Here is a 12,500-nt window from a genome sequence, read left to right as displayed (position 1 = left end):
CCACATTACCGGCACTCGCACAGTGAGGGAGGGGGGCACTGGCACAGTGGGGCTGGGCACTGGCACAGTGGGGGTGGGGCACTGGCACTGTGGGGGAGGGGGGCACTGGCACAGTGGGGCTGGGCACTCGCACAGTGAGGGAGGGGGGGCACCGGCACAGTGGGGGAGGGGCACTGGCACTGTGGGGGAGGGGGGGCACCGGCACAGTGGGGGAGGGGGGGGCACCGGCACAGTGGGGGAGGGGGGGCATCGGCACAGTGGGGGAGGGGGCACTGGCACAGTGGGGGTGGGGCACGGCACAGTGGCGGATGGGGGGGGCACCGGCACAGTGGGGGAGATGGGGCACTGGCACAGTGGGGGAGGGGGGGCACCGGCACAGTGGGGGAGGGAGGGCACTGGCACAGTGGGGGATGGGGGGCACATGATGGGGGGGATAGAGAGACGTGAATGGGGGCACAGAGAGACATGGTGGACCCCGAGGCCCTGACCCCAGGGTTGGCCCCACCGTCCAGCCTGGCCCGACCTGTCACCCCTGAACCGTCTACCCTGACCCTAGCTTAGAACGCCAGCGGGTTGGCGTGAATAATAACTTCCTTGATGCGCACGTCAGTCAGGGGACGAAATGTCTTCTCATTCACTGGGAGCTTCTCCAGCTCGTCAAGTGTTTCCAGCCCATCAATCACCCTGGGGGAAGAGAGGAAGACAAAACATCACCCGGGGTGGGGGGGGCAATACGCACCCTGAGAGAGAGAGATCCACACACATCACCAAGGGTGGGAGGGGGCAATACGCACCCTGAGAGAGAGAGACCCACACACATCACCCAGGGTTGGAGGGGGCAATACGCACCCTGAGAGACCCACACACATCACCCAGGGTGGGGGGGGGCAATACGCACCCTGAGAGAGAGAGACCCACACACATCACCCAGGGTGGGGGGGGCAATACGCACTCTGAGAGACAGAGACCCACACACATCACCCAGGGTGGGGGGGCGATACGCACCCTGAGAGACCCACACACATCACCCAGGGTGGGAGGGGGCAATAGGCACCCTGAGAGAGAGAGGTACACACACATCACCCGGGGTGTGCAAGGGATACATCAATACTCTGGTCAAAATAACACGCAGACATAAAACTCATGTTATGGGAAGGAAGTATTCAATCTCGGTCTTGAAACACCAAACAGTGTGTGAATCCCACCTCATCATCATTAGCCTGTGCATAATGAGACCTCAGTTGCTCATCCATTCTGAGACCACCACCTGAACAGTGACCAGCCCCCTGTCTTTACCACAAACTGGGCATGAACCTTGTATTGCTGAGCCAATCTGTCATCTGGGTCCCATGGACACTGGCATGTGACAGTCTCCCATGTGAGGGGCCTTATTCTTATCAAAGGCCAGACTGAAGTCCACACCTGCCCACTGGTTAGATGGATCTAGCTTCTACATATTCCGTAAATCCCCTCTCCCATTGAGTACTGCCTCCCAGTCCTCCAGCAAACTGGATGGCCAGAAACATTGTTCTCATCTCCAGAGATCAGTGGCACATTCCATGTACACCTGACAATTATTCTCTTTTGGGAAAGGGATGGGGAAAGAGATTTTCTCCAATAAGATTCTTCCTTCTTTAACAGATGGTCTGTATTATCACCTCTTACAGATGAAGAGGGTCCTTATACACCAAGGACAGGACCACTTGGGCCCTTCTTCCTCTCTTTGTTCTCTTTTCCAGTCTCGGTTAAGGGCCGACAACACAAACCTACTTGCCAAACACAGTGTACTTCATGTCCAGATGCGGCTGCTTCCCGTAGGTGAAGAAGAACTGCGAGGCATTTGTGTTGGGACCGTTGTTGGCCATGGAAACCACTCCGCGGACACTGTGCTAAAACAGACCATGAACAGTGAGATCGAGTGGCTCACAAAGCAGCATCTGCCAGCACAGAGATCCTCTGATCCAGTGGTCCCTTACCTTGAGATGTTCACTGAACTCATCTTCAAACTTCCTGCCCCAAATGCTGGATCCTCCCTTCCCTGTACCTGTGGGAGAAGAAAAACACTGCCTGTGACAACACGTGGCAACACAGCACTGTCATCAAACACGTGACAACATGGCCAACACAGCTCTGTCAAACACGTGGAAACACGGTCCGTCAAACACGTGGAAACGTAGCTAACACGGCTCCACCACACATGTGAAAACACAGCTCTGTCATAAAACACGTGACAACACGACACACACAGCTCCATCTCTTTATTTCCCCTCTTACATAAAGGAACAACATTGGCAACTCTCTGGTCATCTGGGACCTCCCCTGTGGCTGGAGAAGACGCGAAGATCTTTGCCAAGGCTCCGTGATCTCCTCTCTTGCCTCTCTCAATAACCTGGGATAAATCCCAGCAATCCCAGCTTGTTGCTGTCTGTTTAAACTAGACCATTTTCAAGGTTGAGGCTCATGGTGACAGACTTGTTTCCCAGTCAGAAGGTAATGGTTCCAGCCCCAAGATAGGGTGGAGACTGAACCCCCAAACACCCTGCGTGTGAGCACCGAGGACAGTGGCGGGGAACAGTGACGTCACTGGGAGAGCAGAGTTCTGTACCTTACTTGCATGGGACAGTGTCAGCAGCTGTAGGGCAGCCCTAACATCGGCAACATGAGCCTGTCCCCTTGTTCCTGCCTTGTTGTCCCCTTGTTCCTGCCTTACTATCCTGTTGTTCCTGCCTTACTCTCCTGTTGTTCCTGCCTTGTTGTCCCGTTGTTCCTGCCTTGTTGTCCCGTTGTTCCTGCCTTACTGTCCCGTTGTTCCTGCCTTACTCTCCTGTTGTTCCTGCCTTACTCTCCTGTTGTTCCTGCCTTACTCTCCAGTTGTTCCTGCCTTGTTGTCCCGTTGTTCCTGCCTTGTTGTCCCGTTGTTCCTGCCTTGTTGTCCCGTTGTTCCTGCCTTACTGTCCCGTTGTTCCTGCCTTACTGTCCCGTTGTTCCTGCCTTACTCTCCTGTTGTTCCTGCCTTACTGTCCCGTTGTTCCTGCCTTACTCTCCTGTTGTTCCTGCCTTGTTGTCCACTTGTTCCTGCCTTGTTATCCTGTTGTTCTTGCCTTACTGTCCTGTTGTTCCTGCCTTGTTGTCCCCTTGTTCCTGCCTTACTGTCCCGTTGTTCCTACCTTACTGTCCCGTTGTTCCTGCATTACTCTCCTGTTGTTCCTGCCTTGTACAGTTCTGCCCCAGGTGACGGTAGCTAGACAATGTTCATCACCCCAACAGTTTGTAAGTCTCCTGTATGGGCTCCTCCTCTACATCCTGCACTTCCTCGCCCTGGTCCACCTTCTGGACACTGAGTGGGGGTCGGTGTTACCCCTGATGGGGGTCCCTCTATGCAGGGATTCTGCCCTCTACATCGGGGACCTGGGGTGGGTGGTACTGCACCGAGGAGTCCCCTGCAACCTGTTCCTCTCGCGGTTGGTTCAGATTCGCCAGCCGCCTGCCATGCTTGCGGACTGGAAGAGTGTGTTCCACCTGTACATGGAGTGTGTGAGTCTGTGTTCCACGTGTACATGGAGTGTGTGAGTCTGTGTAACCACGTGTACATGGAGTGTGTGAGGTTGCAGCCCCTGTTCCATTATCTAAAGGGGCTGCTCCTTGCCTTCTGGCTGCACTTCTCACCCACCATCCTCATCTCTGGACACCCTGTGCGTAGGGGAGAGGGTAGCAGGGCCGAAGATGTCCTGGTTGGGTTGCTCCTGGGCCTGGCCAAGCTGGCCATCCGCGACTCACGGCACCCAGCGGAAGAGGGCTCTGCCCGAGCCGGCTGCCTGCCCCTTTTCCAGGGTAACGTGCATGCCTGGGTGGTTTTGGGGAGGGACCACGCGCTGTCCACCGGCACCCTGGGGGATTTCCAGGACTGCTGGGCACCGTGGGGGGTGGAGGTCATCCTCAATGGGAATTGTAACATCGGTACATAGGAGTTCATTTTGTGTATTTGTTTGCTTCATCTTGTGATGGTGGGTTTTGTTTTGTTTTATTGTGTACTGGAAATATTATTTTTAATGTACACGGGTCAAGGGTTATATGTACAGGGGTCAGGGTTATATGTACTGGGGTCAGGGGTAATATGTACACGGGTCAGGGGTTATATGTACATGGGTCAGGGGTTATATGTACATGGGTCAGGGGTTATATGTACATGGGTCAGGGGTTATATGTACAGGGGTCAGAGGTAATATGTACACGGGTCAGGGGTTATATGTACACGGGTCAAGGGTTATATGTAATGGGGTCAGGGGTTATATGTACATGGGCCAGGGGTTATATGTACACGGGTCAGGGGTTATATTACACGGGTCAGGGGTTATGTTACACGGTCAGAGGTTATATGTACAGGGGTCAGGGGTTATATTACACGGGTCAGGGGTTATATGTACAGGGGTCAGGGGTTATATGTACACGGGTCAATGGTATGTGTACAGGGGTCAGGGGTTATATGTACAGGGGTTATATGTACAAGGGTCAAGGGTTATATGTTCAAGGGTCAGGGGTTATATTACACGGATCAGGTGTTATATGTACAGGGGTCAGGGGTTATATTTCACAAGTACTTCATTCTGTAGACCAACTAAAAGTCATAAACATTGTGACAGAAATGCGAATTAATTATTTTACTTTCTAGTTACAAATGCAAGGAGCTTCACGGCAACAACACTGAGGCATTACAGGACCGGCTTCATCATCGCCCGAAATCTCGCGTTTCCCTTATCCCTAACCAGTCTGAAGAAGCGACTCGACCTGAAACGTCACCCATTCCTTCTCTCCAGAGATGCTGCCTGACCTGCTGAGTTACTCCAACATTTTGTGATACCTTGCATCTATCTTCAGTTTCTGAATATTTGTTCCAGAGCCACATGTCGTAGCAAACACCCACTGAGGACGAGAGCAGAGGGCAGGGGGTCGGAGAGAGGGAAGGGGCCGGAGAGAGGGCAGGGAGTCGGAGGGCAGGGGGTCAGAGGGCAGGGGGTCAGAGGGCAGGGGGTCAGAGGGCAGGGGGTCAGAGGGCAGGTGGTCGAGGGGGCAGGGGGTCGAGGGGGCAGGGGGTCAGAGAGGGGGCAGGGAGTCAGGGGTCAGAGGGCAGGGAGTCGGAGGGCAGGGGGTCGGAGGGCAGGGAGTCGGAGGGCAGGGAGTCAGAGGGTCGGAGAGGAGGCAGGGAGTCGGAGAGGGGGCAGGGAGTCGGAGGGCAGGGGGTCAGAGGGCAGGGAGTCGGAGGGCACGGGGTGAGCTGTGGGAAAGTTACCTGTGGGGTCTCCAGTCTGCACAATAAAGCCTTTGACATTGCGATGAAAGAGGCAGCCATTGTAGTAATCACTGGCACACAGGGCCATGAAATTCTACAAAAAGAAACACAAGGACCATCAATGTTGTGGGAGAGGGGGGAGGGGAGCAGTGAAGGGAGAGGGAGGTAGGGTTGGGTTCAGGGGTGAGGGGAGGGAGGGAGGGGAGAGGGGGGAGGGAGGTAAGGTTGGGTTCAGGGGTGAGAGAGGTGGGTTGGGTTCAGAGGGGGGAGGGTGGGGTTGGGTTCAGGGGTGAGGGGAGGTGGGGTTGGGTTCAGAGGGGGGGAGGGAGGGGGGAGGGGTAGGGTTGGGTTCAGAGGGGGGAGATGGGGTTCAGGAGGTGGGGGTCCGGGCGGCCTCTGACCTGGCAGGTGCGCGGAGTGCGTTCACAGAAGAGTTCCACCTTTATGTCCCCGAGGTCGGTGCGGACGGTCAGCGCCTGGAGAGAGACAGTCAGTGAGCGCGCGCCCGTCACACGCGGGGCCGCGCCTCCCCCTCCCTCCGCGGGGCCGCTCTTCCCCCGCGGGGCCGCGCCTCCCCCGCTCCCTCTCCCCCCGCGGGGCCGCGCCTCCCCCGCTCCCTCTCCCCCCGCGGGGCCGCGTCTCTTCCTCCCCCCACGGGGCCGCGCCTCCCCCTCTCCCTCCGCGGGGCCGCGCCTCCCCCTCTCCACCCGCGGGGCCGCGCCTCCCCCTCTCCCTCCACGGGGCCGCGCCTCCCCCTCTCCCTCTCCCCCCCGCGGGGCCGCGCCCCCCCCTCTCCCCCCGCGGGGCCGCGCCTCCTCCTCTCCCCCCGCGGGGCCGCGCCTCCCCCTCTCCCCCCTCGGGGCCGCGCCTCCCCATCTCCCCCCGCGGGGCCGCGCACCGCCTCACCATCGCCGCCGCTCCACCACCTCCCGCCGCAACTGTTTCCGGTCCGCCGCGGCCGCGGGTCCGGGCAGCTCCCGGGTCCGAGCTCCTGGTTCCGCCTCGTCTATCCCAGAGACCACTCTGCCCGTTACCACCTCCACCCGTTCGTGTGAACCCCGCACTCTGTTCACGTCTATCCCCGGCTTCAACACAGTCGCAGGCGGCTGAGCCTTGGAGTCATAGAGTGATACACTGTGGAAACAGGCCCTTCGGCCCAACTTGCCCAGACTGGCCAACGTGTCCCAGTTGCACTTGTCCCGCCTGCCTGCATGAGTCCCTCGACCCTCGGACACACTCTGCTCACCTCCGTCAGAGGGTCAGCAGTGCCGCGGGTTTAGATCCTCCCCACTCCCATCATTCATAGATGAGTTCCGCTTGGCATCGTGTTCAGCACGGACATTGTGGGCCGAAGAGCCTGTTTCCGCGCTGTACTGTTCTGTGTCCTCGCCTTTCGCCTTCCCTCTCACTCTGAACTTCACCGGATCGGTCCCCAGCCAGCCCGACCTTTCCTCACCAGATAACCGCATCGTACTAACACGGCAACGCCTCTCCAGAAGACAGACACAGTGCTGGAGTCAATAGTCGTTTATTTGTCACATACACATAAATGTGTAGTGAAATGAAACATTACCCGCAGTTCAACAATAAGACCAATAAGAATAATCAATAAAAATGCAATAACACATACACTCATAAACTAACACCAAACAAAAGAAACATCCATCACAGTGAGTCTCCTCCAGTCACCTCCTCACTGTGAGGGAAGGCCAGAATGTATTTTTCTCTCCCCTGCCGTCTTCTCCCGCGGTCAGGCTGTTGAAGTTGCCACGTCGGGGCGGTCGGGGCTCCCGACATTGAAGCGCCGCGCCGGGCGGAGAAAATCCCGCGGCCTATTTCAGTAACTCAGCGGGTCAGGCAGCATCCCTGACGAGAAGGAGTTCCTCAGACTGAAGAAGGGTCTCCACCAGAAACGTCACCCATTCCTTCTCTCCAGAGATGCTGCCTGTCCCGCTAAGTTACTCCAGCATTTTGTGTCCATCTTGAGTCTACTCCACTATTCAATCATTGCTGATTTATCTCCCCCCTTACCTCCATTCACCTGCCTTCTCCCCATCACCCCTGACACCCGTTATAATCAAGAATCTGTCAATCTCAGCTTGAATAACACGTATTAGCGTCACATTTTCACGGTGATTGTGATTCTCCGGAGCTCCAGCGATCTAATTCCTGGTGCACAGCGGATCCCGCGGTGTTACCTGTGTCCTCTGCAATGAGATTCCTGGTTGATTTATTTATCTTATTTCAACTATTAAACCCAGACTCACGTCGCATGGACGTGACGGTGACTGAGTTGACTTAAGTTTATTGTTCCCAGTGACCTGACGGCGGGTTCATCCGCCCGGCCAAGGGTCTCCACCGGTGTCGGTCTGTGCGTTTGCTTCTCTCGCTCTCACTCTGAACATCGCCGGCGTCTGATGAGCCGCAGTTGGATCTCAGCCCCTGGGGGAAGGGTTTCAGTGAGGGGATGTTTCTGGGGGTGGGCTATTTCCGGTTGGTTTGGCTGCAAGTTATTGATTGTGGGTTGGAAATTGGCTGGAGATTGGTCCAGTTAGTGGGGCGGGTTTGGGAATGGCTGTTTGCGGGACGTAACTTGCGACTGAGAATGATTTGGGAAAACGTTTGTTAAACTATGGAAATTGATTATTTGCTTGAGGTATTTTCTGGGCATGAATTATTTAGCCAGGAGGTGTTTTGGGACTGAGACCTTCAGAGGGATATATTTTGGAAGTGGATTATTTTGTGAGTTGTTTTAACACGGGAGTGTTGTTCGGCATTATATTGATCGAATGACTGCAAGTCATTTAGTGGGACTGTCTTGGATGTTGGCGGATGGGAGTGGGTTATTTATTGAGGAGCGAGCTATTAGATGGGGATGTTATTCAAGGGAGCGTGTCATTTAAGACATGAGTTGTTCGCGAGGCCATTATTCTGGAAGAAATATGGAGCGCTGCATTATTCTTGATTATGTTTCTTCAGACGGGAAAATTAGGTCGTGAGATTTTGGGAAGGAATTAATCGGGAAGACGTTACCGATGAGACGTGGATTCGCGGATTGCATTGAAGCGGTAATCTGAGATATTTACCATCTGATGAAGGTAGACACAAAGTGCTGGAGTAACTCAGCGGGTCAGGCAGCATCTCTGGAGAGAAGGAATGGGTGACGTTTCAGGTCGAGACCCTTCTTCAGACTGATCGTGGTCGTAGAGTTGGAGGGCAGGAGGAAACACAGAGGGTGAGCAGTGAGAGAGCATGAGGCTAAACTCACCTCGAAGAGAGATGGGGAACTTCTTCAAAGTAGACATACCTTGAGGAGAATTCGCAGTGGAGCGGCAAGAGTGTAGGAAAGGAAACTGCAGATGCTGGTTTGCGTCGGATGAAGGGGTTTACGCTGTTCTGATAGGAGCTTTTGTAACACCAGCAACATTGCATGTATGTTCGACATCACTCCTCCTCTGCCTCTCCCCCATCACCCACCCATCCCCCTCCCTCAATTCCCCCCCTCGCTGCCCCCCCCCCCCCCCCCCCGCCCCACACTGATATGGTGCCATGTGACGTTCCGCCGAACCTCTTCGTGTTCAAAACAAGAGCAGAGACCCTCACGTTTCCAAACAAGGAGTCTACGGTTTATTTAGGCCGGACACAGAGTACAGACACACGGCAAGTGAGCGTAGACTGGAATATTGCAGAGTGGCAGCCGGACGGAGGTAGGATCCCCCCCCTCGCCTCCGACCGCCCCCCCCCCCCACCCCCGGACAACCCTCTCCCCCACCCCGGGAGCACCCCTCACCCCACCCCCATCCCGGGACACCCCTCGCCCTCTGAGGGGAGGGTGGACACGGGGCGGGAGGGGTGGACACGGGGGGAGGGGCGGACACTGGGGGGGAGGGGGGGACACGGGGGGAGAGGCGGACACTGGGGGGGAGGGGGAGACACTGGGGGGGGGGAGGGGCGGACATTGTGGGGGAGGGGGAGGGATGGGGTGGGTGGGGGGAGAGGGGCCGGTCCCTCGGCTCGCTATAACATGCCGGACTCGTTCTTCATGGAGCCGGAGAAGAGCACGAAGACGAGGACAGCGGCGAAGATGACGAGGATGAAGATGACGATAAGAACCCACCAGGCGCCCACCAGCTGCACCTTGTGGTAGTCGGGCCTCTCAGGGGGGATCATGTTGGTCAAGTTCAGCATGTAGCCGAGCGCCCAGCCCACAGTGGCTCCATCCACCTGTAACACAGGACACGGCGCTGCTACACGGCGCTGCTACACGGCGCTCGAACACACACACGGGGCCACATATAGCCGAGCGCCCAGCCCATCGTCGCTCCCTCCGCCTGTAACATTCACACGGGCACTACAACACGCGGGGGGAGGGTAACGGAGGGTGAGGGTGAAAGAGAGACGGAGATGGGGAGAGGGCTAAGGGAAGAGTCATTGTCACACAGCACGGACTCTGGCCCTTCGGCCCAGCATGCCCATACCGACCAAGATGGTCCATCATAAAGAGAGAAACAGATTAGAGAGAACTAGGACAAAGAAAATTAGAGAGAGGAGGAGAGTGAGTGGGAGATGGGGGAGGGAGAGAGAGGAGGAGAGTGAGTGAGTGAGAGAGGGGGGAGAGAGGAGGAGGAGAGTGAGTGAGTGCGATGGGGGAGAGTGAGTGGGAGGAGAGAGAGGGGAGAGTGAGGGAGAGAGAGTGAGGGAGAGAGAAAGAGGAAGAGAGTGAGTGGCAGATGGGGGAGAGAGAGGAGGTGAGTGAGAGGGGGGATAGTTTGCTTCTGTTCTACTGCAGGAAGAACCAAGAACCGCGGCCTGTCCCAGACCAACCGGTGGTCATCGCCTCTCCCGGCACAGCTGACACGCTCGCCCCTTCCCCCCATCCCTGCGGTCCGGGGCACCGACCCAACCATGTAGCCAGACATGCAGCGAACTGCACCGTGCACACATGCAGAGCTGCGGCAGTCGGAGATTGGCGGGTCGGGCGCTGGGGACAATATTGGATCCAAATGACATCGGCAGACAGAGGGGGAGGGGGAGCGAGGGGAAGAGGGGGGATGGGCAAGGGGGAGGAGGGGGGTGTGAGCAATGAGGGGAGGGGGAGCGAGGAAGATGCAGGAACCGGGCGGGAAAGAGGGAGGATGGGAGTGACCAGCGCGGACAGAGCAGCGGAACGTGGGCAGGGAGCGGACGAACAGGCGAAGGGGGACAGTGAGGTTGGGAGCGAGAGGCTGAGGGGGGGGGTCGGGGTCACAGGGCAGCGGGGAGGGGGGGGAGGTCGGGGTCACAGGGCAGCGCTGGGGGGAGAGGTCGGGGTCACAGGGCAGCGCTGGGGGAGGGGTCACAGGGCTGCGGGGGGGGGAGAGCTCGGGGTCAGCGGGCAGCGCTGTGGGGGGGGGGGGGGGAGAGGTCGGGGTCACAGGGCAGCGCTGCGGGGGAGAGGTCCCACTACCTTTCTCTGGAAGGCGATGTTGCCGAAGGTCTTGTTGTCGAACTTGTACCCACTGGTTATGAGCGCGTGCACGTACTGGGACATGGCGCAATAATCCGCCAACCATTTCTCCGGCGTCCCCGCCGCTCGCTCCTTCAGCTGCCGGAGAAAGCAACAAGACAGACACAGAATGCCGGAGTAACTCAGCGGGACAGGCAGCATCTCTGGAGAGAAGGAATGGGAGAAAGCAACAACCCTGACAACCGATACTGCGCAAGGCAGGCCGGACCAGGGGGAGTGAACCCTGGTCACAGCTCTCACCCCCCCCCCCCCCTCCCCCGGGAAACTAAATGCCCCGACTGAATGGCCCTGGAAGGCTGGGGAAGGAGGTGGGATTCACAAGTTACAGGAGTAGAATTAGGCCATTCGGCCCATCGAGTCCACTCCGCCATTCAATCATGGCTGATCACTGCCTCCCCATCCCATGTTCCTGCCTTCTCCCTTTGACATCCGTTCTAATCAAGAATTTGTCTATTTCTGCCTTCAAAATATCCACTGACTTGTGGCCTCCACAGCCGTCTGTGGCAATGAGTTCCACAGATTCACCGCCCTCTGACTAAAGAAATTCCTTCTCTTCTCCTTCCTAAAGGAGCGTCCTGTAATTCTGAGGCTGTGCCCTCTGGTCCTAGACTCTCCCACTAGTGGAAACATCCTCTCCACATCCACTCTATCCAGGCCGCTCACTATTCTGTACGTTTCAATGAGGTCCCCCCTCATTCTTCTAAACTCCAGCGAGTACTGGCCCAGTGCCGACAAACGCTCATCATATGTTAACCCACTCATTCCTGGGATAATTCTTGTAAACCTCCTCTGGACCCTCTCCAGAGCCAGCACATCCTTCCTCAGATACGGGGCCCAAAACTGCTCACAATCTATCAGATCTACACTTTTATCAGCTCGAGTGTAGATGGGGCACGTTGGTCAACGTGGGCCACGGTCTGTGTCTCTGTGACTGTATCTCTTTGACTATGTGTGTCTGTGTCCCAGTGTCGCTGTGTCTCTGTGACCATGTGTCTCTGATACTAGCTCTCTCCTCAGCCTCTGTGACCCTGTGTATCTGTGTCTCTGTGTCACGGTGTTTCTGTGACCCTGACCCTAGCTCTCTCCTCAGCCTCTGACGCTTCAGGGAAATGCATCACTTTGTGCAACCTCTTCTTGCAACTATCCTCTAATCCAGGAATTAGGACTAGGGTTAGGATGGGCATCATCCCGGTCAATGTCTGCACCCTGGCCAAAGCCTCCACACCCTTCATGGGCCGGGGCTGAGCAGAACTACACAAACGAGGCCGCAGCCTGACCCGTCCCACGGATCCGTTACCGTAAGGAAGTCCATGTTGCACAGATTGTCCGCAGCTTCCTGCAGCTCGGCCGGTGACGTCACGCGCCGCCCCAGGGTCGTCTCCAGGAAGTTGATCGTGTGGTAGAAAGCGGCGAAAGCCTGGCACACAAGGTCATGGGTCAAAGCGCAGTCAAGGCCATTGGTCAAAGGGATGTGAAGGTCATTGGTCAAAGGGCAAGTGGTCATTGGTCAAAGGGCAAGTGGTCAAAGGGCAGTCAAGGTCATTGGTCAAAGGTTATTGAATGCCGTTGGTCAAAGGGCAGTGAAGGTCATTGGTCCACGTTCATGGGCAGCGCAGGCGGGCGGGGGGTCAAGGTAGTAAAGGTCAGGGGTTGTTGCCGGGAGAGGGTGGTTTGCTCTTGAGGTCGAGTCCCCGCGGGGTCACAGCT

The 12,500-nt window shown here is 56.9% G+C and overlaps 2 protein-coding genes across 4 annotated transcripts in view; both read right to left on the bottom strand.

Moving 5' to 3' along the window:
• ppil3 (peptidylprolyl isomerase (cyclophilin)-like 3) overlaps window positions 1-6,598 on the bottom strand; it is a 6,723-nt gene extending 125 nt beyond the window's left edge. The window contains exons 1-6 of one of the 3 annotated variants that reach the window (XM_078425835.1): window positions 6,194-6,387; window positions 5,689-5,763; window positions 5,288-5,381; window positions 1,977-2,044; window positions 1,771-1,889; window positions 1-684 (exon numbers count right to left, since the gene is read on the bottom strand). The exon at window positions 1-684 is cut by the window's left edge and continues 125 nt beyond it. In XM_078425835.1, coding sequence (XP_078281961.1) covers window positions 558-684; window positions 1,771-1,889; window positions 1,977-2,044; window positions 5,288-5,381; window positions 5,689-5,763; window positions 6,194-6,196 — 486 coding nt within the window. In that variant the 5' untranslated portion in view covers window positions 6,197-6,387 and the 3' untranslated portion in view covers window positions 1-557. Of the gene's footprint in view, window positions 685-1,658; window positions 1,890-1,976; window positions 2,045-5,287; window positions 5,382-5,688; window positions 5,764-6,193 lie in introns of all 3 variants that reach the window. The other 2 variants (XM_078425832.1, XM_078425833.1) reach the window with 2 other exon arrangements.
• Window positions 6,599-8,891: 2,293 nt separating this feature from the next.
• On the bottom strand, window positions 8,892-12,297 carry LOC144608451 (ectonucleoside triphosphate diphosphohydrolase 2-like). Its single transcript, XM_078426222.1, has 3 exons — window positions 12,091-12,297; window positions 10,734-10,871; window positions 8,892-9,511 (listed from the first exon to the last, which is right to left on the bottom strand). The coding sequence occupies exons 1-3, from the start codon at window positions 12,295-12,297 to the stop codon at window positions 9,305-9,307; spliced, it is 552 nt and encodes a 183-aa protein (XP_078282348.1). The 3' UTR covers window positions 8,892-9,304.
• Window positions 12,298-12,500: the final 203 nt, after the last annotated feature.

Source organism: Rhinoraja longicauda, chromosome 31 (assembly GCF_053455715.1).
Source record: "Rhinoraja longicauda isolate Sanriku21f chromosome 31, sRhiLon1.1, whole genome shotgun sequence".
In the NCBI taxonomy this organism is placed as follows: domain Eukaryota; kingdom Metazoa; phylum Chordata; class Chondrichthyes; order Rajiformes; family Arhynchobatidae; genus Rhinoraja; species Rhinoraja longicauda.
The sequence above is the reverse complement of the archived record's forward strand: the minus strand, read 5'-3'. Positions and strand labels throughout refer to the sequence as shown.